This window comes from Elephas maximus, chromosome 21 (genome assembly GCF_024166365.1).
Source record: "Elephas maximus indicus isolate mEleMax1 chromosome 21, mEleMax1 primary haplotype, whole genome shotgun sequence".
In the NCBI taxonomy this organism is placed as follows: Eukaryota; Metazoa; Chordata; class Mammalia; order Proboscidea; family Elephantidae; genus Elephas; species Elephas maximus.
The window spans coordinates 72,821,695-72,847,651 of NC_064839.1; the positions used below are offsets into that span (position 1 = coordinate 72,821,695).

At 39.7% G+C, this 25,957-nt stretch overlaps 1 protein-coding gene across 2 annotated transcripts in view; it reads right to left on the bottom strand.

Moving 5' to 3' along the window:
• Positions 1 to 11,542: 11,542 nt before the first annotated feature.
• ASB5 (ankyrin repeat and SOCS box containing 5) overlaps positions 11,543 to 25,957 on the bottom strand; it is a 48,948-nt gene continuing 34,533 nt past the window's right edge. For both annotated transcript variants that reach the window (XM_049864231.1, XM_049864232.1), the window contains exons 2-7: positions 20,374 to 20,453; positions 16,958 to 17,065; positions 16,070 to 16,220; positions 15,779 to 15,913; positions 12,974 to 13,165; positions 11,543 to 11,856 (exon numbers count right to left, since the gene is read on the bottom strand). In XM_049864231.1, coding sequence (XP_049720188.1) covers positions 11,729 to 11,856; positions 12,974 to 13,165; positions 15,779 to 15,913; positions 16,070 to 16,220; positions 16,958 to 17,065; positions 20,374 to 20,453 — 794 coding nt within the window. In that variant the 3' untranslated portion in view covers positions 11,543 to 11,728. The remainder of the gene's footprint in view (positions 11,857 to 12,973; positions 13,166 to 15,778; positions 15,914 to 16,069; positions 16,221 to 16,957; positions 17,066 to 20,373; positions 20,454 to 25,957) is intronic.

Below are 25,957 nucleotides of genomic sequence, written 5' to 3' on the forward strand. Positions count from 1 at the left end.
AACTAAAACTTCTGAGCAAACAGACAAAACAAAAAGAGGACCCTGAAGTAGAAGCCTCCAAGCCTCTTTAACTCTTTTAAAGAGCCTTTTTATCTCCAGTAAATCTGGAGAATAAAGAACTAACTCAACACCAGTAAAGATACTTGACATGGAAAAGCAGCTATAGTTGGAGTTACCTCCTGATTGCTGTTGTGAGCTCCTGTGGAGTCAATGCCATCCCACGGTCCCCACATGTGCAGAGTGGAAGGACTCCATAGAGTCTTCAAGGCTGTGACCTTTCAGCTGTTGTGAGCTGCTGTGGAGTCAATTCCAACCCATGGTCCCCACGTGTGCAGAGTGGGAGGACTCCATAGAGTCTTCAAGGCTGTGACCTTTCAGCTGTTGTGAGCTGCGGTGGAGTCAATTCCAACCCATGGTCCCCACGTGTGCAGAGTGGAAGGGCTCCATAGAGTCTTCAAGGCTGTGACCTCTCAGCTGTTGTGAGCTGCTGTGGAGTCAATTCCAACCCATGGTCCCCACGTGTGCAGAGTGGAAGGGCTCCATAGAGTCTTCAAGGCTGTGACCTTTCAGCTGTTGTGAGCTGCTGTGGAGTCAATTCCAACCCATGGTCCCCACGTGTGCAGAGTGGAAGGACTCCATAGAGTCTTCAAGGCTGTGACCTTTCAGGAGCATATCGCCAGGTCTTACTTCCAAGGAGCCTCTGAGTGGGTTTAACCATCCAACCTTTTGGTTAGTATTCCAGCGCCTAACTGTTTGTGCCACCACCACACAGGGACTCCTAGCTCCTGACTGAGTTTACAATAATCCACAGTCATTCTTTAAGACCCATCTATCTTCTGCAAAAACCAATGAGCCCTCAAAATCAGTAATTGTTATGGATTTAGCTTCCCCTTCCTTTCACATTAGAGTTTGCTGGATGCAAAGAGCGAGAATGCATCACGTTCTGCCCCACCAGAGCCACGTGTTCCGTTGCAGGAAGAACTGCCAGTTTAGTTTTCTCATGAGTAGGTCTGTGTAATTCTGGAGCTGGCCCACACACTCATCTGCGTCTTTCAGCTTAGCTTGCATTCACATCAAGGTGAAATGCTGACTTCCACCTACATGTCTTTGTTTTATTTTTCGAATTGGTCAAAATTCATGCAGGAAAAAGGGATACTAACTAATGGGCCCTTCCAAGCTCCCAATATTTTTAAATGTCTTTCTAAGCTGAAAGGCATAGCTGTGAGAAAAGAAAAATGCAATAAACTAAACATAGGAAGTGAAAAAGTTTATACTTAAAGAACTATAAACTTAAAAATATATCTGCTATCTAAACTACTATTTAAATTTAATAGTATCAATTACTAAGTGTAATATCTTATCAAATTTTTAAAAATGACTAAAAGATATAATCAATTAAATATTTTAATATATAAAGTAATAAAATTAATTTTAAAGTTAATTAGTGGAGAGTCTTGCTTGTTATTTCTCCTTAGTATGATTCACTTGATCATTGTCAGGCCAGATGCGTAGTAGAAGCATTTTCCTCAATAGGGTATTAAAAATGTATTTGGCAATTTCATGCTTTTAATCTGTATAGATGACACTATGAATAATGCTCACAAATGTAGCTGTGATTACAGCTAACAGTCAAGTCAATTACAATTGATAATAACTTTAATGAGGAATGACCATTGCTTTACTAATGAAAAATCCAGTAGGAACAGATCCTTCTCCTTCCATAAACACACATACACAAAGACCTGAAATTAAACCTTTCTCGCTACATTGTGTTTATGTGTGAGCCAGAAAGCTATAAAGTGATGCGTAAAGCCATTGGATCTTACGCTCTGATTGCCAAAGGTTAAAACACATGAAAAGTAATGTATTAGCCAAGGCAAGTAATTGCTATTGCAGCACACAAACTCAGAAACCTTGGTAGATTAACACATTAAAAGTATATTTCTTGATGGCATTTCACGCCTACAGTGGGTCAGTGGGCAAAGAGGGGATCTATATTCAGGGATCTAGGCTGGAGCAGAACTTACCTTGTACTGCCTAGAGCATGGGGCCTCTGAGGTTTTGGGGGCAAAGGAAGAGAAAGATGGAGGTTATACACTGTCTCTTAAGTTTTTTATCCCGCAAGAGATATGTATCACCTCTGCTCATGTTCATCCCATAGTCTCATTCTGCCTGAATGGAGGTTACAGCAAAGCAAGGGAACATGTGATATGTTTAGGGAGCACTGGCCATCTCTGCTGTAATGAGAAACCTCTTTACGAAAGGAGTCTGATCCTCTGTAACATGCAGCATTTGTAGAGACAGAAAAAGACAACCTATGACTTTTCCTTGTAAGTTCAACCAGAGACTCAACTTGGGAAATTCTAGGTAGGATATGGTCTTAAAGATTTTATCTGTCAGTAACTATTCCTTTACATTTTTTCCCTAGATTTGTTAACTCAGAATTTTGACCTTATATACCTGGAAGAATGAAGGTTGTAAATTGGTAAGAAGTAGAAAGCAGTAGGGAGATATTCCTATATTCACTCAATATCCTCAATAGCCAGCTTTAGTAATCCACACAGAACAGTAACTATTCCCTCCCAATTTTTTACAAGATCAGGAAAAGCGGGAACTGAGAAGTGAGGAGAAATAAACTAGAAATACTCCTCATAACATCCCAATATGATGTATCTATTTCTTATTGCTAATCTATTGTTGTATAACAAAATTCAGTGGCTTGAATTATGTAACAATTTCATTTTCTCACGATTACGTGCAGCAGCATGTGGGCTGGGTTCAGCAAACGGTTCTTCTGCTGGTCTTGACTGATGTCGTGCGTGCGGCTATGCTCAGCTGAGACTGGATGGTCTGATACAGCGTCACTCGCATGTCTAGCAGTTGGTGCCAGGTGTCAGCTGGACCTCTGTCCACATGGTTTCTCATTCTTAAGAAAGCTAGTCCAGGTTTCTTCACATGGTGTTCTCGGGGGTCAAAGAGGACAAACACAGAATCTGCAAGGTCTTTTGAAGCCTAGGTTCAAAAAGAACCCAACATCACTTCCATCATATTTTTTTGGTCATAGGAAGTCACACGACCAGCCCAAATTCAAGAGTTGGGGAAATAGGCTATTTCTTGACAAGAGGCAGGCAAAGTAACGTTGCCAAGAGATGTTCACAGAGATGGGAGGAATTATTGGGGCCATTTTGCAAACAATCTACTCCAGTTCCCATAGCCCTTCAGGTCTGAATCAAGTACAATTTTGTTTGGGGCAGGTAGTTTTCCCACAAAGGACTGAAGAGAATAGAGGGAGAAGAAAAGTCAATGCTGCTTCTGTCCTTGTGGGTGTAACCTTCTCCTTCTAATCATTTTATGTACCAGAATAGGGTAAGGAGATTTCCATCTTCAAAGAGGGAGAATCCCTGAGAGATGAATGTTATTTACTGGTGCACTGATGGTCCCGCAGTAAACTAGGATAAGCAACGTAATTTGCACACCACAGTGCAGAAATGAAAATGTGGAGGCCCTTGTTCAAAAATTAAGAATTTCAAGATGGCAATGGCAGAGCACTAAACCAAACCTGAGGACCCTCTATTGCGTGGCCCCGCAGCAAAGTCTAACTCAGTGTAACTAATGGAGGCGTATACAGGTGTGTTGCTCACGTGAATTTTCCTCATCATGCACACTTAAGAATAACATTTATGAGACTCTTTCCAATACCTTCAACATTTTGTTCTTAGGAGAATATAACTGAAAAGAGAATTACTGCCTTCCATTTCCCCAGTCTGAGACCATTTGGATGAGAATGAAATTGAGCTCTTCCTCACAAAGAGTAATTTCTTGACTAAGGCAACATGTCTTTATGTACATAGTGGATATGTTTCTGCATAATAATTGGAAACATAATAACATGAAGTGCTGATTTCACTTTGAGATTCCTTAAAAATTATTAGACAGTTAGGAAAATATCTCTCTTCCTCCTTGTATGTTTCAGTTGTGTTGTCCCTGAGAATTAATGGTTCTCCTTGGATAGTAAAGTGTGTGTGTGTATGTGTGTGTGTTATACATGTGTGTTTAATTCAATAGTCAACTCCTGGGCAATAGTGATCATTTAAAAGGACATTTTCCCATCATCCTGGCAGGAAAATCACTACTCAGACCCTATTTGAATGCATAAGTCCTTCCTACTCCGTCAAGTTGATTCCAACTCATAGCGACCCTACAGGACAGAGTAGAGCTGCTCCATAGAGTTTCCAAGGAGTGCCTGGCGGATTCGAACTGCCGACCTCTTGGTTAGCAGCCGTAGCACTTAACCACTACACCACCAGGGTTTCTAGCTATGAGTCGGAATCGACTCGACGGCAGTGGGTTTGGTTTTGGTTTTTTAAGTCCTTCTCAGGCTGGACTGCAGGGCTGGCCTCATGGGCTTGCAAACTGGGCAGTCACACAAGGTCTGGCACTTACAAGGGCTCAGCTGCAGCACTGTAAATGCAAAGATTCCTTAACACCCCCTACACACCTACTACATATATCTTCAGGACTTTGTACCTCAAGGGAGTTATGTCTGTCCCAAGGAGGTCACTGAGGGATTATTTTACATCTATAGTTTTGAACTGGGGCATTATTGCCCTAAGGGAATATTTGGCAACACCTGGAGACATTTTCAGTTATCATAACTGGGAGTTTAGTACTGATTGAGGACAGGTATGCTGCTAAAATGCTACAATGTATAGGATGGCTCCCTACAACAAAGAATTATCTGTCAATAGAGCCAAGCTTGAGAAAGCTGTTCTACACTGAGTATCTCAAACTTGCAGAAATGTACTGCTGAGGGGGAGGCCTAGGTTCTGAAGCAGTACAGTGCTGTGGGTAGATACTGTAGTTTCCTGGAAGGAGATGGGGATAACACAGTGAATGACAGGGCTGCTTTCACAGACCAGAGCACAGGAAGTGGGTACTGGGGGGTGAGGAGGGCAGTTGTAGACCTGTGCTCCACATACACTTATCTGGCTTTGGGAGATGAAGGAGGTCAGACAGCATGTGAATTTATGAACAGCGAGAACTGTGGTGAGAAAGTTATAATTCTGCATTTATCTTTGCAGACCTTAGCAATATTTTACTCTCCAGTGTGACTAAACCTTGTTGCAACAAGATAATAGTTAATGAAAAGTGGGCTCCCACTTATGAGTAGGTCTTTGCTGTTGTTTGTTGTTGTTAGGTGCCATTGAATCAGTTCTGACTCATAGCCACTCATGTACAACAGAATGAAACACTGCCTGGTGGTCCTGCGCCATCCTCACAATCGTTGTTACACTTGAGCCCATTGTTGCACCCACTGTGCCAATCCACCTCGTTGAGGGTCTTCCTCTTTTTCACTGACCCTCTAATTTACCAAGCATGATGTCCTTCTCCAGGAGCAGATCCCTGATGTCCAAAGTATGTGTGACGTAGTCTCGCCATCCTGGTTTCCAAGGAGCATTCTAGTTGCACTTCTTCCAAGACAGATTTGTTTGTTCTTTTGGCAGTCCATGGTATATTCAATATTCTTCACCAACACAACAATTCAAAGGCATCAATTCTTCTTCGGTCTTCCTTATCACCCAGCTTTCGCATGCATATGAGGCGATTGAAAACACCCTGGCTTGGGTCAAGCACACCTTAGTCTTCAAGATAACATCTTTGCTTTTCAACACTTTAAAGAGTAGGCCTTAGGAGTAAGTTATTCTATTGATTTATAAGTGGGCTAAAAAACGCTCTTCTTTCCCTCCTAAATTCTAAAACAATTCTGAAATAAGACAAGAGACCGAGGGAGTTGAAAAAAATCAGGTCTATTCCCGATGAAGTGGATGTTTGACAACTTGGCTTGTGTTTACGGACAAGGGTCTTCCTGATACTGAAGCCCAGGATTAGAGCAAAGTGTCTCCCCAGTCGCAGGCAGTGCTGGAGCTGGGCAGGGCAGGTGGGCTGCTCTAAAACGTGCAGTGTAGGGAAGCAGGGGAGAGTGCTTGAGGACTGTGGGTGCTCAATTCAAATAGGGAGAGGAAGGGACCGTGGGTGCTCAGTTTCTTCTTCCAGCTTTACCATCACCTCTGATAAGGTGCAGAGAAGAGGGGTGGTGGGGTGGGGTGGAGGCTGGGGGAGCAGGGCGAGAAACCAGGAGTGCTAGGGGTGCTTCCTCCACTTGGATGAACAGAACAGCAATGAGAGGAATTCTTTATATATCACCCACTCTGATGTTAACCAAAAGATTGGAGATTTGAGTCCACCTATGGGTTTTTTTTAGAGACTCCTTGGAAGAAAGACCTGATGATCTACTTTTGTAAGATGGCAGCCACTGAAAACAGTATGCAGCACAGCTCTACTCTGACACACATAGGGTCACCATGAGCCAGAATCAACTCGCTGGCAGTCCATGGTGGTGGTGGGTCTGTCTTTACTTTGTAGGATTATATAGGATTAGCACAGGAGAAAAAAAAACCACCTTTCTAACACTAAGATTTGCATAATAGGCTACGTATCTGTATCTCTGCTTCCTCCTACCTTTCGTGTGAATATTTTGGACATGCTAAAAAGTGACCATTTACCCACCACTTTTCCCTGTTGGTACAAGTGGTTAAGTGTTCGGCTGCTAATGAAATGGTCAGCAGTTTGAATCCACCAGCTACTCCTTGGAAACCCTATGGGGCAGTTCTACTCTGTTCTGTAAGGTCACTATGAGTCAGAATCGACTCCACGGCCAGTGGCTTTGGTTTTTCTTTGGCATTGCTGGTTAGCGTCTGAAGAGGCCTAGCAATAAGTGATCGGGGTCAAAAGGCTTTCTATCTCTATGGATAACTGCTGGTTTAAGACCAGCCAAACAGGTGCATTCAAGTGGGATTTTCTTTGTTTTTGAGAAGCTGTGGAAGTTTTTATCTTGTCTTTTTACTTTGATTATGTTGTTTTAGTTATCTCTTTTTGCTTCAAGGAACAGAGCCTCACTAAGATTATCCCAAATAATTGGAGTGACCAGGGCATTATCTGAAGTGCCAAAGCAGTTCATATTTAGTGCTCTTGTTCTAGTCTAGCGTCCTGCAAATTCTGAAAGCTCTGTGATTCTCCTATTTACGGCATCTGTGGCTGTTGCCCTCAGGTCGGGCTGCCTGAGACAGGCAGAAAAGCAGACAGGCAAGGAAGGAAAGTCCATGAAAAGTCTGCTCTTGGAGCCCATGGATCTGCTTTCTGTGCAGAAGCCCACCATCAGTATAAACCTGTGGCTCTGGGGGTCTCTCTCACATGCCCTCACAGTTTTCTTCTCTTGGTATTTCTATCTTGTACCACTTAGCCTCCTCTGTGAACTGCCTCGTGGGCATATTTATCTTGTCGGTACTCTACATCAAAAAATCTAATTGGCCCAAGTCCTGTTTTCATGCCAGGCCATACCATAAATCATGGCTTGCCTAAGTATTGCCTGCTCTTGGCGAAAATGTTCAGTCAGCTATGGAGGTAGGCACAGTATGATTCATGCGTGTGTGCTGATCTTGGCAGTAGCTGTAGGTGTGACAGATTTCCAGGGCATGTGCTGTTCGGTGAAGCTGAGTAACTTTTGGTTGGATTTATTTACTTTTTTAATAGTGTCCTCAAGAAGGCCATCCTACTCTGTGGTATGTTACTCCAGAATTTAGCTTACATTGCAACCTTAGATCCCAGAGTTCATTTATCATGGGTGGGCTCGTCTTCTAACAGCTTCGTGCAGAGGAGGTGGAGTAAGGGAGAGCTCAGTGGTAACCTTCCTAAAGAAGAGGGATCTCTAACTTCTCCAATGTCTCCACACCAAACGACAGAGTCCGTCTCTTGAATGAAGTTGTTAACTTCTATTATTGCAGCAGAAAGAATTATAAAGAAGCAGCTGCATGAGTTTAATGTCTCTTTTTCTTGCTCCCCACTCTAAGAGAAAGAATGTTATCTTTGTACATGCAATCACACACATCTCTAGTGGACAGGGAAGGAAAAAGCTTTGTTTCAAGCCAATTGAAGAGGTGTAGGACCAAATTTTTTTTTTTTTTTTAGGACAGGCAGTCCCTGAAGGGAGAAGGTGTGAATATGGCACAGTTGTGCCTGCAAAGAACTAACTCTATGGAGAAGATAGACAAGTATTATGGGCACTATCAGAGGTCTGCCCAGGGTCCCAAAGGGAACAAACAGATGGCTGCATAACCCAGACTGGGGGTCAGGAAGGCTTCTTTGAAGAATAATTTTTTTGCTAGTTATCAGTGGAAACGTAGGAGTTAGAAGGTAGAGAATGGAGTAGGGTGTATTCCAGGCAGATAGAATGACATTTGCAGAGGCAAGGAGGCAAGATGAGTTCTGGGAGACTCAGCTCACCTATTATGAGCTTCCTTACACCTATATAAAGGCCCATGATCTGTCAGCTAACCCTGGTGGCGTAGTGGTTAAGAGCTACAGCTGCTAACCAAAAGGTTGGCAGTTCAAATTCACCAGGTGCTCCTTGGAAACCCTCTGGGGCAGTTCTACTCTGTCCTGTAGGGTCGCTATGAGTAGGAATTGACTTGATGAACACAGGTTACAGGTATCATCTGCCTAAGACAAGCTCTCCTGATACACCTGTCTCCCAAAGGATGGGCACTGCCAGGTGCACACTCCCACTGAGAACTGGGTTCCACAGAAGTCCCCTGGAATTTAAATGCCAACTCAGGAAGTTATTTTGTGATGGATAACCACAGTCAGTTCAGTATGATAACCTTATAAAAAAAAAAATAGAATAATGAAAACATCAACAGGTAAATTTAGACCCTCTATTCTGACCAGATCCTTCTTTCTTACACTATTTTTCTATTTACTTTCTTAGAAACATTAAATATGCTACTCTGGTTATAAAAATACTAGAAGTATTTTTCCCCAAAAGTAAATATCAAAAGTCCCTTACTACAGTAATTATTTCACTATATTTTTAAAACCTATGTCAAATAGTGTGTGTGTTCTTTGTTTTATAAAAAGATAGATAGAAATGTGGAGCCCTGGTGGCACAGTGATTAAGAGTTCGGCTGCTAACCAAAAGGTTGGCAGTTCGAATCCACCAGCCACTCCTTGGAAACACTATGGGGCAGTTCTACTCTGTCCTGTATGTCACTATGAGTCAGATCTACTCGACGGCAAAAGCTATATATACTATGAATATATATATATATACACACACACTTAATTCATGTGTTTTAGATTGGAAAATGCCCATGATACAGTGCTTTGAAAACTGGTGGGAAAAGTAATTAGTGGAACTAAGCCATAATTTCCATTATAAAATTAATTAGAACAGAGAAAAAAAGGGTTTTATTTCAAGGCATCATAATCACACTTCAATATATTAACAAACATTTTTATGTGATACATTTAAATTAGAACACTTCTTTGATGAGATAATCACACTCAAGCTAAGATACAAGATGCAGATACACTGACACTCTAAGGTGTCAAGTTTGATATTTGATGTTTACTTCCCTTATTGGCACAAATTTAATAAAGAGGGAGGTACTCCATTACTCTTACATTCAATAGCTCAGGGAAAATACTACAATGAACCTGGTTTATATAAAAAGCAGCTTTAACATCTAATTATATACAATGAGGTTATTCTATAATAAGAATCCATTTTAATGCAAATTACTCATGAGGACGTTACAAATTTGTCAGACTGAGATATTCTGTAAAACAGACATATTTAAGTCTTTTTAGTCACACAGACATATTTAAAAGTCACACAGATCATTGTTTACAAACATGCTAGAGCTTTATTTCTAGTTTTGTAAATCTGAACAAATATCTTTAATTATAACAGATTTTTTTTTCAGAGTGCAATCTTAGTGACTTTGGGATTATAACTGATTTTTTTTTTCAGAGTGCAATCTTAGTGACTTTGGGGTTATATACAATAATAATTTTATTTTCCCAGAGTTTGCTAGAAAGTAGTCAAGACCCAAGAGGAGAGGAAAATAAATGTTTGGGTTATTAAAATAGTGGTCAAAATATTTACTTGATCAAAATTTGATGAATTTATAACACCCATCTGATTATTTTCTTCTACTTTACACAGAGTTCTAAGTATATTGATGATCTCATTTTTAAATCCGTAATCGTCTCAAGCCTAGTCTAAATTACAAAGGAGGCACTAATAAAACATGTTTATTACATTTTACATTGAACTCAAGTGCAGTTAAAGCTGAAGGGGATAAATATATTATTAACCCAGCAGAGGACACTAGCTTAGTAAGATCTTCTCTTACGTAACACTCTTTTGTTATTACTTGCAAACACGGTGTACTCTGAACTCTTGCTTTGTATAAAAAGAATTAGAAACACCATTATTGAGGTCTATACATAGGGCAACATTTTTAAGGTCTCTAAGTTTGCTAAGTGGCACCCTTTTCTATTTTCTGTGAAAACTCCACACTTTAAGCTTTGTATCTTCCATTTTCTACAGCCTCGGACTGACCTGAGCCCTGGAGTATGACCTAGGGCCTCTTAACCAATTAGATATAAAGTTCATTTTCTTCAGTCCTGGTGGGCATTAACTGATGACAATTTCTGAAATGGAAGAAGACTGAAGTGGAAGACAGAAAAGTACTGAAGAGAAACCTGGATAGGCTACTCCTTAGAAGGACCAAAAACCAAACACATTGCCATCGAATCAATTCCGACTCATAGTGACCCCATAGGACAGAGTAGAACTGTCCCATAGGGTTTCCAAGGAGTGGCTGGTAGATTCAAACTGCTGACGTTTTGGTTAGCGGCCACGGTTATTAACCACTACACCACCAGTTCCCCTTAGAAGGAGAAAGTCATAAAATAGCTTTTGATGTCCAGTCGATTCCAGCTCATGGAGACTCCATGTGTGCAGGTTGAACTGTCCTACAGAGTTTTCATGTCTGTGACCATTCGGAGGCAGTCACCAGGCCTGTCTTCTGAGGTGCCTCTGGGTGGGTTTGAACTACCAAACTCTGGGCTAGTAGTTGAATGCTTAATTGTGTGTGCCACCAAGGGAACCCACAAACAAGCCTTCGAAACAAGCCTTATGTTCTAAACATCTCAAGGTGAGAGGGTAGTACTAACTTTTAGTCCTACCAATTTCTGTAACAGACCCAGTGAAGGTGGTAAAGTTAAGTGACTTGTGTCTTCGATGGAGGGGGAAGCAATTCATCCTTCCTTTAGGAATTGATCATTATAATGACAAGTGTATATTCAAGGTAACAGGTTTCTTGAATAAGAGTCATTGTTATTTCAAAAAGATACTAGTTACTCCTCCTAAACTATACTCATTTGTATTGATATTAAAAATACAGAAATAATTAATTACAGTGGTCAGAATGAAAGATGTAAGTCATTTTTGCAGGATATAGACCTTTTAAAATGTAATACAATTTGAATAATTTCAGTAAGAGTTCATGTTTTCCCTTTCCACTCTAAAAACAACATAAAATGAAGAATTTCCTCATTTTTTTCCTATATCCACAAAAAGATATGTAGGAATAGCTAATAATATATAGATATTTTAAATATACTATAGTCCAAAGACAGTGAAAATGCATAAAATAATAAAGCTAACTAGCACATTTAGAATTGAAATTGATATTCCACTCCTTCCCTGGGTGTTCTCAGACTCAGTTCTACCCTCTATTTATTGATTTTAATATGAAACATACACTATGCAGATGAAATAGAAAGTTTTGATTTTCAAAGTATTTAGGGTTATTTTACTGCCTTATCGGTACTGTAAGAAATTCTGCAGTAAAGTTGGCAGCTGGAGCTGTGGAATAAGGTGCAATCTTGGTCTTCCTATGTAGCTTCGGATACAGAGTCGGCAAAGTTGGCAAAGAGAACTTGGAGTAGCTACAAAAAGACATAAAATTATTTGCTAATTAAAATCAAAATGGATTTTTTATATGTTGTAAGATATGTTAAATAAAACCATAAACAATGATAATGTGTTGTAGTGAACTAGGATTGTATGGTCACTAACAGAGCAGAACTGTCCCACAGGGTTTCAGAGGAACACCTGGTAGATTGAGGCTGCCGACCTTTTGGTTAGCACCCATAGCTCTTAACCATTACGCCACCAGGGTTTCTGGTATGATCACATACTAGGGGAATTCCTATAAGCATTTATATTGCTTTTATTTATGAGGTCTTTTTATACTTGGTATGTACTCAGTTTATGTTTTCTAAAACACTATGAGCTTCAGGTTTATGAAATTAGTGTTGCATTTTTAAAGCCTCTGAAACAAATTCTGCTTTTTAAAAGGAGATACACGTGTTATATGCCAAAAAGGGAAATTTAAAAACTCTTTTTTTCTCAGAGAGGTATAGCATTTAAGTTAAAGTGAAATTTTATTATAATAAAATAGTATTTTATTTTTACTTACAAAATTCTCTTTTAAAACCAAAGTCTTATGTATGAAAATATTTCCTGATTATGTTTCCACAATAGGTTATAGCAGGTGCGTGCCTTGAAAAGTCATGTATGTTTCTCCATATTAATGAGCAAATATTAAATCAGGACCACATATTAGTCATCTCAAAACAAATTGAATGTATTTAACTAAAGGAATATGAAAGTTTATATAAGGTGAAAAAAGAAAATTCAGATCATCATGGTATCATCTCTATAGAGAGAGCCTAAGTTAGAAAACTAGCCACTTTTACAAAATATGTCTCAAATTTTTTGCCATTATTTTACATGCCAACAAAAAAGTTGAAATCTTTGAGAGCCGGAATTCAATGGGACTGACTGCCATGTTTTTCTGGGTCTCACAATTTTTCCACCTTTGGCAGAGTGTGGTCTTACCGCTTTTCTATCCCTCATTTTAGTGGAAAATATTTGAGTTTTCCTTCTCTGACAGATTGCGGCCTTACACAGGTTCTGGCTTTCACAAGTTTTACTGTATATCCATATATTTCAGGGAAAGGTATTTTTGTGCTTACACATCTCCAAATGTACTCTTCTTACCCTCACACTGAAGCAGTATTCTTTCCACCAAACTGCTAGAAGCAGCAACATCTATAGGTCGCAGAAGCTCCGTGTTTTTAGCATTGATATCTGCTCCAAATTCTAGCAGTAGGTTTACAATTTCCGTATTGGATTGTTGAGCAGCAGCGTGCAATGGGGTATCCCAATATTTGCCTTTCTGTACATCAGCACCTACATGTAGACAGAAAACGATAAGAAATATAAACAAGAATGGTGAGATGAGTCACCTCAGTGGGGGAGCGAAGAGAGGGTGCTTGATGAAGGTACAAAGGGGACCTCAACTCTGTAATGAGTTATTTCTTTACATATATGTATATACGCACACATACTGCTATGTATATACATATATGTGTGTATTTCATACATACATAACTCCGTATATTCAGTCAGTGCACACATTTCGTGTGTTTTCTCTACACTTTTCTGTATGCTTAAAAGGTTTCATAATAAAAAAAGATGTCTAAGTTTTTTAAACAGTTCCAAAAGTGATTATTTTAACTGAAATTATAAGTAGTGTACAATTAAGTTGATTCATACATATTTCTATATTTCTGTCATGGTTGGTTGATCTTAACATCATTCAAGGGCTTATTGCTTATTCTTTTTATGTATTTTCATGCAATAATAATAAAAAAAAAAACCCAAGCCCCTTGCTGTTGAGTTGATTCTGACTCATAGTGACCCTACAGAATAGAGTAGAACTACCCCATAGGGTTCCCAAGGAGTTGCTGGTGGATTTGAACTGCTGACCTTTTGTTTAGCAGCTGAGCTCTTAAGTTACTGTACCACCAGGGCAATTAAAAAACAAACAAACAACAAAAAAAAAACCATTGCCGTCTAGTTGATCCAGACTCACAGCGATCATGCAGGACAGAGCAGAACTGCCCCATAGAGTTTCCAAGGAGCAGCTGGTGGATTTGAACAGCTGACCTTTTGGTTAGCAGCCATAGCTCTTAACCACTGTGCCACCAGGGCTCTACCAGGGCAATAGAACTCTTTTATTTATTGATAGTTATTTAAGAAAAATGTATATAGATTTTCCTGTCACTTCTCACTCATGCAGTTTAAATCAATAAATACACAAGGGCACTGAGCCTCTTAAATGCAAAAGGCACATCATATTTTTGCATAAAAAATAAACTTAGAAAATGCTTACATTAAAAAAAAGAACCCTCAACGTGAAATGACTATTGCATATTTACTTTATCTTAGTGCAAGGTCTGTCACATAATGGTCATTAAATTCATGTGTGATGAATAAATGATATTTAAAAACAGTGTAGAAAATAATAATCCAATATTTTCGGTATATAAATGGCTACCAATAAACATGCTAAGTCCTTTTCAAGTCTGTTTTCTGATACTTTAAGTAAAACTGATGGTATCTATAAAAAGCAGTACATTTTAAGAGTCCTTTGTGGCCTTCCTTCTACTTTCAAATGCCAACAAATGTATTAATTTTCAATATTATTTAACAAAATATAAAATGTTTAGTGGAAAAATTATATTCCACAGCAAAATAAAGAAAAGAACACATAAACTCTGTTAGTTGCATCAATTTTATAAGAAGAACAGGGCCTGAAAATAATCCATCAACAATTACTAACAGCACTTTTTCAATATATTCTTTTAACCCAATATAAAATGTTGACTTGAAGGAATGACATTACTAGCAAAATAAAGAAAGATGATAAAGCATGAATTCTGTTGGTTACACCAAAATTATGGGAGAATATGGCCAGCAATCAATCAATGATTACAAAAATAACTCATGTTGAAGACTCTTACTAGACGTAATGGGAATGAAATATTAGATGTAGACCTTACTTGCAAGAAGCTTATAATTTAACTAAAATAATGTAAGCATTAAGGGGTGCTAAAAATATATACCAGTATATTTGTTTCCAAAAACATCCAAATCAGTTGCCATTGAGTCGATATAGACTCATAGCAACCCTACAGGACAGAGTAGGACTGCCCCATAGAGTTTCCAAGGAGTGGCTCGTGGATTTGAGCTGCCGACCTTTTGGTTAGCAGCTGAGCTCTTAACCACTGTGCTACCAGGGCTCCGTCATAAATCATAAGTAGTGTCAAATCCATTTATTCATCTTGCTTATATTTTAAGCATGTACCACATGAGAGGCACTGTGCTAGGGAAAAGAAACGATGGAAAAAAGACATCATCTATGTCCTAAAGTAACTCCCCATTCAACGGTATGAGAAACCACTATGGTCTTGAAAGGTCAGGAAAAAAGTTTTCAGAGGGTTAGAGCTGTGCCTTGAGGAACTGGTCTATTAAAAAACAGGTGAAAAAAAGGCTAGGAAGCTTTCTCAGATTAAGTGGGACAATAAGTCCAAAGGATGGGAAAGTACTGAGTTTTTATGTTTGGTAGGGGAGAAGGTTACTCAAGCAGTTACTATCTCTAAATTTCTTTTGATGGATTTGTTCACAGATACATGCACATATTTGGAAACATATTCCATGTTGACAATCTTAATTTTATGACCTTATATAAGTAGGGGGCTTTAAAACTCCATTATATACCCTATGTCTGCTAATGTGTATATAAAATACAGAGACTACGTATTCATTTGTGAGCTTTGAGATAAAGTGGAGTTATCACCAATAGTTCTTTTTTATTGGTTGTACATTTACATATGCGTATATTTTCGATAAGAACATTTTTGTAATGAGATATAGTTTTTAAAGATGCTTATTTAAAAAAAAAACTAAATACAGAACTGGATAATTGGGCAGAACGGAAAACATTTTAAAGACAAATACCAGCATAAAGAAGTTTCCGGATGCAATGGAATTGTTGTGCCATACAAGCTACATACAGGGGAGTTCCCAAATGAGGAATGTCTTGGTCAACATCTATGCCCCAGGATATCAGCACTTCTAGACATTCATGGTGACCTGCCAACACAAAGGAGGGATGAGTTGACTTTTACTTAATAATGCCCATCCCCCAGCACTTCTCCCCCACAACATTATTCATGAAAGATAAATGCAGCACTGTGTGCTGCTGAAGGGACTTTCTCCCCTTGTCATTTACTCACATAAGTATGTTACCTTTACTAGCAGCCTCATGTGTGGGAGAAGGAAGACATGACTCCAGCTGGGCTTTGGCACCATACTCCAAAAGCAGTTCTGTGCAACTCGAACTGCCTTGGGAGCAGGCGTTGAATAATGGCGTCACACCATCTATTGTGATTGCGTTTACCTAGGCCGAACCAGAAAACCGAGAGTGAAATTTACAGAACCATACGTCGTTAACTGACTCGATCACACAGCTTTAAAATGTTGTACGATCTGTTCAGAATACTTGGCAAACAATGTGTGTTGTAAATACGCCAGAGTGTATTTATCTCACACATCAATAAGGAAAACTTGGAGACTTCGAGAGACAAACACAAACATGACGGGGTAAAACATGTTTTTGCCAGTTGCATCTTCACTCCTGTGAATCACCTAATTTACATGCATGAACATGCAGCTGGTAAAAAATCATGAAAATCGGTTACTAGGAAAAAAATCGGAGAGGAAAAAAATACAATGGCCATGAATGTTGCGATGAAGCCACTTTGCTGCTGGCAGTTCAGACTGGTAACATTGGTAATTCTATTTCTGATAATTTATCTTAAGAAAATTGAGGAATCACCCAACAGACAGACAAACTTTCTAGGCATAAGGATGTTCCCCGTTGCCCTTTCGAGCAATGAGCATGGGAGTCAACCTGAAGAACCTTGTATAGGATCATGCAGCAATGATTTCTGCAATGATTGCAAACCCTTCCCAGAGTGCAATGATTAGGCTGAGGCAATTCAAGAGTTTTATTTTTATTCCGTTATTTTTGAAAACTACTGAGAGAGTGAGAGAGAGAAACAAAGAAAGAAAAGTGAGACTTTTGTTTGGCTCTTAGTAGATTTAAAATTGTTAATGTTTTGAGAAGGTACTTACATTAGCCCCAGCTTCCAGAAGCGTCCGAGCACATGCCACATGACCTCCGAGGCAGGCTTCGTGCAGTGGGGTGACGTGGTCTATAGTAACAGCGTTTACGTTATAGCCCTAAATACGACATCAATAATTTCGAAGGTGAAGAAGTTATACAAAATCAGCTGTCTAAAATGTCGTTAAAAACCGAACCAAACCCATTGCCGTTAAGTCGATTTGGACTCATAGTGACCCTATAGGACAGGGTAGAACTGCCCCACAGGGCTTCCAAGGAGCAACTGATAGACTTGAGCTGCTAAACTTTTGGTTAGCAGCCAACCTCTTAACCACTATGCCACGAGGGCTCCAAAATGTCATTAGTAAGAGAGAAATTTTAAAGAACAAAGTATCTCAGGCAAATGAATTTAAGCAGTTTACCAATTCAAATGTCATAGTGTCACCCGGGAATCAGGACTACTTAGCCCCATCACTGTAGCACCATCACACCTAGATCTGACACTGCCTTAAGTATATTGTTGAATAGATACTGACACGTTTTCGTTAAATTTTGCTTTCCTAAAGTTTTTGCCCTTATGTGCTGTTTTTGGCTCTTGTTGCTGTTGTTTTGATTGTTTTTTTTTCTTTTGCAGGATTATGACTGTCTATAAAAAAAAAAAATTTTTTTTATAGACTGAATCACTTACACTAATTGGGGCTAGTCCCTGGGTGGTGCAAATGGTTAACATGTTCAGCTGCTGAGAAGTTGGACGTTCCAGTCCACTCAGGCACCTCAGAAGAAAGGCCTGGCAACCTATTTCCCCCCAAACAAGCAGCCATTGAAAACTACTGAGCATTGCTCTACTCTGATACATGGGTGGGGGGGCACCATGGGTTGGAATCCACTCATGGGCAACTAGCACTGGTTGTTGTTGTTATTGCTGGGTGTCATTGAGTCAATTCCCATCACAGCAACCCCATGGCACAGAGGAGAACTTGTCCACAGTGATTTCTTGGCTATAATATTTATGGAAGCAGATTGCCTGATCTCTCTCCCATGGGGCTGCTGGCTGGGTTTGAACCCCGAACCTTTAGGTTAGCAGTGGACTGCTTAACTGTTTGTGGCACCAGGGCTTGTGCCCCTAGGGCTCCTTTACTAGTACGGGTACCTGTAGGAACCGAATCCGTTGCTGTGGAATCCCTTCTGACTCATAGTGACCCTATAAGACAGAGTAGAACTGCCCCATAGAGCCTAGGGCTTCCAAGGAGTGGCGGGTGGATTTGAACTGCCAGCCTTTTGGTTAGCAGCCAGATGCGTAACCACTGCACCACCAGGGCCAGGCCAGCCCAGCCTGAGGAAAAAAACACTCAAAATCATAGTGAGCTGCTTTGTGAATTTTTGTCACTAAATAGAGTTGACTAGGTTATGTGCTTGTGGCTAAGAGCTCTGACTGGGGGGTCAGTCAGGTTTGCAGCCTGGCACCCCTATACAATAATTGTCCTTTATTTGAACAAGTAACTTAACCTCTGAGGGTTATCATGAGGATTAAATGAGATGGTATCTGTAAAGCAACTATTATAAAAACACTTGACATAGAAAATGCTCACGTTGTTACTTTATTATTATTCTATCAAAACTAAGTAAATACTTAAAAAAAATTTTATTCCAATTGAACTAATGATATCCAAGGAAAGTAATTAAGTGCAGTTAAGATCTAGATTCTTTGCCACCTTGCTATCTTTGGTAATCCATTGCCTCCTGGCAATCATATGTATGGTCAAACCCCTGCATCACAGATTCAACAGTCTGTAATACCAGAATGGACATGAAGAATCTTAAAAGCAAGAAAATAATCACCCTACTTCTTTGAATCGAGGGCACTGGGTACTGGGTTTTTCCTACTAGCAAGTGGCAATTTTTAATATTCCTTAAGTTATCCTTTTAAAGATTTCAGGTTGTCTAGCAGCAGTCAGAAGCCCTGGTTAGCGCTGCAAACCAAAAGGTGAACAGTTCGAATCCACCAGCCGCTCCTTGGAAACCCTATGGTGCAGTTCTAATCTGTCCTATAGGGTGGCTATGAGTCGGAATTCACTCGAAGGTTTTGGGTTGTTTGGGGGGCAGTTAGCAGCAGTCAAACATGGAGAGCTAATCCACTCTGCTGCGTCCACCGTGACAGAGCCGCTGAGCAGGCTGAGGTTTCCTTTGCACTGGGCTTTGGGGGCAGCCTGGGGCTCTCCTTGGCCGACCTGTGGGTGGACATGTGATACATGTTGAGAAATAGCCCAACACGGCTCTCCTCTCGGAGAACTGCATGACCCTTGCTAAGGGATTACCGTTTTAAAATTACTGACCTTTTTACAGGTTTTTTTTTTTTCCATTGAGTCACATGGTTATCCCAGACCTGGAAGGCCCTAAGGGGGCATCTCATTCTACATTTTACAAATGAGAAAGTGGAGGCTCAGATACACGCTGACTCTCTTCAAGTGCCCGCCTAGAATCCAGCACCCCCAGCCCCATGGAGGTGCTGTTTCAGCTGGGCACACTGGCTCCTTTCCTCACAGCCATCTGAGAAAATCCCTTTCTCCTTTACACTGGGAAGCGCGAGGCCATGGTTTCCAGATTTGGGTGCACATCCAAGTCACCCTGGAAGCTTACAGAGAATGCACCAGCCCAAGCCAGGCTATTTTCTGATTGAAATTAGGGGTCTGGGTTTTTTGCTTTTCCTCTGATTAGTCTAATGAGCAGGCAGGGGTAGAAATGGTTGTTCCACAGCTTTCATTGTCAAATCGCCAGAGCGTATTACAGGTTACCAAAAAAAAAAAAAAAAAAACCAAACCTGTTGCGGTCGAGTCGATTCCAACTCATAGCGACCGTATAGGACAGAGTAGAACTGCCCCATAGGGTTTCCAAGGAGTGCCTGGTAGATTTGAACTGCTGACCTCTTGGTTAGCAGCTATAGCACTTAACCACTAAACCACCAGGGTTTTCTAGAGATTACCAGGATGCACCCCCCTCGAAAAAATTAAAAAAAAAAAGTTGTTTAGGGATCTGGTCCGATTGCTTCTTTTGGAATGTTTTACGACTGAGTTAAATCTGCATTTAGCTAGAGTTAAGCATGCTTAGAATGCTTATGAAATAACACTAAATTTAAGTACTACTTGAATACATCTATCAATGAACAAATATACTGTATTAGAAATTTGAAATCCTAAGACATGAAAACAAAAAATATTAGAAATTTGAAATCCTAAGACATGAGATTCCAGCAAAATATTTATAAAGAAGTTTCAAAGATAAATAAGAAATGACTGGCTGATATGAGTTAAAATTAAAAGGTAGTAGTGTTATTAAGTGGTTTTATTAAACTTGAATCCATTTGTTTAGACACTTGATGCTGTATGCTCATGGGGGAAGGGCAGGCTTTGAGCTCTAGGTGCTATTTTACCTGTGATAATAGTGTTCTCAGAGCAAGAAGGCGACCTTGACTTGCTGCTTCATGGAGTGGCGATCGATCTGCCCAGGAACCTGTCAAAAAAGAAGAAAACAAAAATCTGTGAGCTCAAGTAAACCCTAATAGACACAATCAACTCCTATGTAATAGAAATTGTCCAGGCTCAGCGTTCGACGAGGTGACCAAGATACTTGCAAGCGTCCTGGGAAATTTGTATCTTACCTGAAAGACCCAGAAACCAATTGTCCTAAGCAGGACACTACACTGCCTCCTTTGTTTTGGCTTTCAGGTTATGCAGAGTGATTTTACTGCTGGGAAAATAATACCTGCCTCAGAGGTCTTCCCTGAAACAGCGATGATACCTGTTTTATAACAAGAGGCAGCAGAATGTCTGATGGTGAGAAACACTGCGAACTGTGAGAGTCACCTCCTGGCAGTTGGGTCTGGAAGCACTCCTGCTTTTGATTATCTGGTTTTGCTAATGTCACAGTGCACTCTGGATTATATTTATGTTAACGTTTATAAAGAGTATCCTACAGACATGTAAACTGTCCTCTAAAAGCCACTGGTTCGAATGTGTGAAGGCTCAGCTGAATACTTTCAAATCTATTCATTTACGTCTAAGCACACAGACTGAGAAACTTCTCAGCGCCCTTCCAGTTTTGGAGAATTTTAATATTTTAATTCACAGTATCTGCAGCCTGGGCTCTTTCTGCAAGACTGTATTCAGCGCTTCCTTTAACCTCAAACGCATTAAAGTTTAGTTTTAAAATAAGTGTAGCTCTCCCATCACTCTGAAAGTTCTGGAGCGGGTACGAAGAAATCACTTTGGGCCATTAAACCTTACTTTCACACGCTGAGATCGTGTCGTTATTATGTGGTTATCCCAGGGTCAGAGGAGCCAAAACTACAAACAAGACACGAATGTAAGACAACCAACCTTCATTAGCAGATTAAAAGGTCCCCTGAATGTATTTAGATTACTATTTTTCAAACCTGGGTGATTAATAAAACAAATTCTTGAGACAGAGTTAGGTGGTTTAATCATGATGTATTTTCTCTATCAAAAGATATTAAAATGACAGCTATTATCAGCTGAGGGTCTTCAAACGTATTAAAAATTGCAATACTTGAAAAAAAATGGGAACTGCTGCTCAAAGCACTGAGTGCTATTGACAGCCTTGGAGAAGCAGTAACTGTCTTGGGATTGAACGAAGTTAATTTCTTTAGTGATAACCTCATATACCTAAATAAAAACAGGGAACACTAAAAAAACAAAAACAAAAACCAGAGAACACTTACTCAGCCCTCGCCATACGCTAGGCCCTGTCCTAATCACTGGTCATATGTTTACTTATTTTAATTCCACACTGATCCATTAAGAAAGGTAATTTTATTATCTCTATTTTCTAGGTAAGAAAACTGAGGCACAGAGAGGTTAGGTAACTTGTCCAAGGTCACACAGATAGAAAGGAGTAGATGTGCGAGTCAGACTCATCTCCTAGCTCCAGAGCCAATACTTTTAACTCTGTAATTCTGCCCCTCAACACACACACACACACACACACACATACAGTATGCAAGGTATTTTAGTTACTGGTAACACTGTACGTCACCTCACATACTTTAGACATGTTATCAGGAGGGACTAGTCCCTGGAGAAACACATTATGCTTGGTAAAGTGGAGGGTCAGCAAAAAAGAGGAAGAAGACCTTCAATGAGATGCATTGACACAGTGGCTGCAACAATGGGTTCAAATGTAGCAACAATCGTGAGGATGGCACAGGATCAGGCAGTGCTTTGATCTGCTGTACGTGGGGTTGCTATGTGTCAGAGGTGACTCCATGGCACCTAACAACAATGGCAAATGCTATACATTTCTGTGGGACCCTTTCATTGCTGTCACTTATTTCCTTGGTCTATTTTTCCTTCTAATACCTGGGAAGCTCAAATGGTTAAGCGGTTGACTTCTAGTGGAAAGGCTGTCATTAGGATCTACTCAGAGGTGCCCTAGACGACAGATGTGGCAATCTGCTTCTGAAATGTCACAGCCTTGAAAGCCCTATAGAGCACAGCTCTACTCTGACACAATGGAGTCACCATGAGTCAGAACTGACTCAATGGCAATGAATGACAACCTAAAAAACAGTTTATTTTATTTTATTCTTAGCAAAAGTAACAGGCAGTTATTGCGGCAGGATACAGTTTACTACACCCACTCCTCACTTATCAACAAGGTTAAGTTCCAAGGACCAGGTTGTTATGTGAAAATCGGAGTTATACAAAAATGGAGGATGACCACATCAGATCCCCAAATGGAGGATGACTACATCATTGCATAACTGCCAAACCACTGAGAATCATGGCCTAGCCAAGTTAACACATAAACCTTAACCATCACAGCCAGCGTTACTCTTGCCTTGCACCTCGGCATTCATTACTGCCAGACACATGTTGGTTAATGGGAAAAATAGTACATTTTTTTAGTATTGTCGTAAATGTGAAACGACAGATAACAAAATAGTAAGTGAGGAGCAGGTGCATGTGGAAATGAGACAGGGAAATTTGACCTGTAGCCCGATGGCATAATGGTTAAGTGCCCAGCTGCTAACCAAAAAAAAAAAAAAAAAGGGGTCAGCATTTCAAAGCCACTAGCTGCTCTTTGGAAATCCTATGTGGCACTTCTACTCTGTCCTATAGGGTCGTTATTAGTAGCTGGAATCAACTCGACAGCAAAGGGTTTAGGTTTTTGGGGGGATGGGGGTTTATAGAAATGTAATTAAATGACTTAAATTAAGGAACCCAAAGCTACAGATGATTCTAAATTTTGGAGAAAATTATAGTTAATACACCCAGTGCCTTTGAGTCGATTCTGACTCATAGTGACCCTACAGGGCAGAGTACAACTGCTCCATAGAGTTTCCAAGGAGCATCTGGTGGATTCAAACTGTCGACCTTTTGGTTAGCAGCTGAAGCTCTTAACCACTGTGCCACCAGGTATTCTATAGTTAATATAGTGGGATGCGAATGAAAAAGATTTTCTAATACTTTGATTCTATTTCTTAGATATTCAGACAGCTTCAATTGTGTGCACAGTCTTTATTAATTTTCTCCTATAGTTTTAAAATATAGCCTGCTTCATTCAGATTTCCTTTCACCAGATTTTTTTTTTTTTTTTTTTTTGCCCTCTTGTTTCAGGAGAAAAAAAATGGAAAGTAAGTTTTATCAAGTATTTAAGGAAAAAAAAAGCAACTCCCAGGGTATGCCTTGGAGATAGCACAACTTCCTTCTACTAAGTATCTTGCAGTAGTGTTTATCTCTAGTCCTAGATCAATGATAACTGAGGTTTAAAATTACGGACCTTGCACACCTCAAAGGAAGAGTAAATTGCATATATGTGTGTGTGCTTAAAGTTTCCACCTAGCACGACTTCTTGCTTATCCAAAAAAAGGAGTAAGCCGGACACTCAATTCTTCGTGCTTTTAGCTGAAAAAGAGTCACTGTTATTAGCTTTTGTGCATTATTTCTTTCCAATATGAAAAACTCCTATTATATATTAAAGGCAGAATTGCTATGTCGCACACCCATATATTTGCTAAGAGCACAAAATTGGGTGGCAAACTAATGACTTACAAGAAGTTGGAACATTAAGTTCTCCATAAATACAATGACAAAACTTGCCATCAGAAGGAATATACTTTTGGGGAATCACGATGTTTCAAGTTCCAGCTTCTAAACAGAAACTTGATGCTTTCAAAACCATACACGTTATTTTACTGTTAATGTAAGTAAGTTGATTGCACAGTGAGACTCTGGAGGACTTTAGAACATATATCGATTTTCATTATAACGAAACATGAAAACGACAACGTTAACTTTCCACATAGATTGCCTATGTGAGAACACTATCTTCAGTTTTATCAGCAAAGCAATAGCAAATTAATAATGACTTAAGTAATTAATGCTTAAATATATGCTTGAATTTGGATAATCACTTACAATGTTTATAAGGATTGTGTCTCCTTTCCTGTGTAATGGCGTAATACTTTTCATTATCCTTAATATACCTCTAAAAGATGTATGCTGAATTATATGATGCTGATTCATTGTCACTGCTTGTTCTTCCGCTGCCACTAGCTAACGCCGCAATTAACCAGATGTTGGGATTGGGAAAGAGGCTAGAGAACTGGCCCTTTGAAGTCATATTGGACTCATTTCTTTCCTGTGTATTAGGAAGACATTTAAGGGGCAGGAAACTAACAATATTTGCAGCTGAGGGGTGCTTCATACCCTCCACCCCTGGTCACCAGCTTGCCTCCCTTGCCTACAAATGGACTTTTCCATCAAAATAATTGTATTAGTCTTCTGTGCAATTTCAGCATTGCTTGCTGATAGACAGAGAGAAAGAGGGAGTAAGGGAGAGAGGCAGGGAGCAAAGAAAGGAAGAAAGGGAAGGGAGGATGAAGAGAGAAAGGCAAAAAGGCAGGAAAGACAGGAAGAAGAACAAGAATCATTTAGAAAACAGGAAACACAAGGGACAAAATAAAGAAAGTATTTGAACTTAAAGCGTATCAGTACTGAAAGGCAGGATATTTAATATTGAACACACTGGAACAGAAATTTTCAATTGCTCTCTCATTATTCCTTAAAGAATGGGGCAGGTGTTGCGGACCCGTGGAGGAGACAGAAGTGCTGAGGAGCAGGAATTGAAGTGAGACAGAGTCTAGGGCCTGAGAAAATAGACCGAAGCCAGGCAGGCCTGGAGTCGTCCTTCCATCCCCCACCATTTATGAACATGGCCTTCACAAAGTCATCTAACCTCTCTGAGATTTGGCTTCTTCATAACATAGGAAAGAAGCACTATTTATGAAGCCAGACTCTCTCGAGAGAGGGGGAGCAAGTAGTGTGTTAAGTACATGCTATATAAAGTCCCAGCAAACAATAAAAAAAAAAAAAAAATTACCTGGTATTATTTGCTAAACATAAGCTAACATAAAGGGGATATTTTGGTATAAATCTTAGGAAACAATCAACCCTCTTCCCCAAAACTAAGGAAACTCAGGGCATAAATAACAGCATCGGTTGGCTAAAATGTTTTTCAGTGCTATCAGATTAATTAAACCATGTAAAGCAACTGAATGATTTATAAATACAAATGCATGTAAGCCAATGATCAACAACTGCTGCTACATTTTTCTCTCCTAAGTAAGAAATGAGAAAGCTATGTTAATCTATTAAGAGAATTATAGTACATGCATGCTGCTCAATGAAAAAAAAATAACTTTGACGTTTTTGTTTTGAATTCTGCTTACTTCACTCCCAAGCAACCCCACCTCATTTGCTTCCTTGTAATTCCATAGAAGCATTTCTATAATTAATCTGGTAACAGGTGAGAATCAAAGGGTACTATATCATATTTCAATTTCTGTTTTGAACTAAGTCTTCACTCCTATTTTTCTCTTTCAAAATCTGAAATTTAATACCTGTAAATGTCTATAGGGTCGCTGTGAGTCGGAATAGACTCTCCAGCAATGGGTTTAAATTTCTATTCAAATATGTTCGAGATTAGCTATTTTA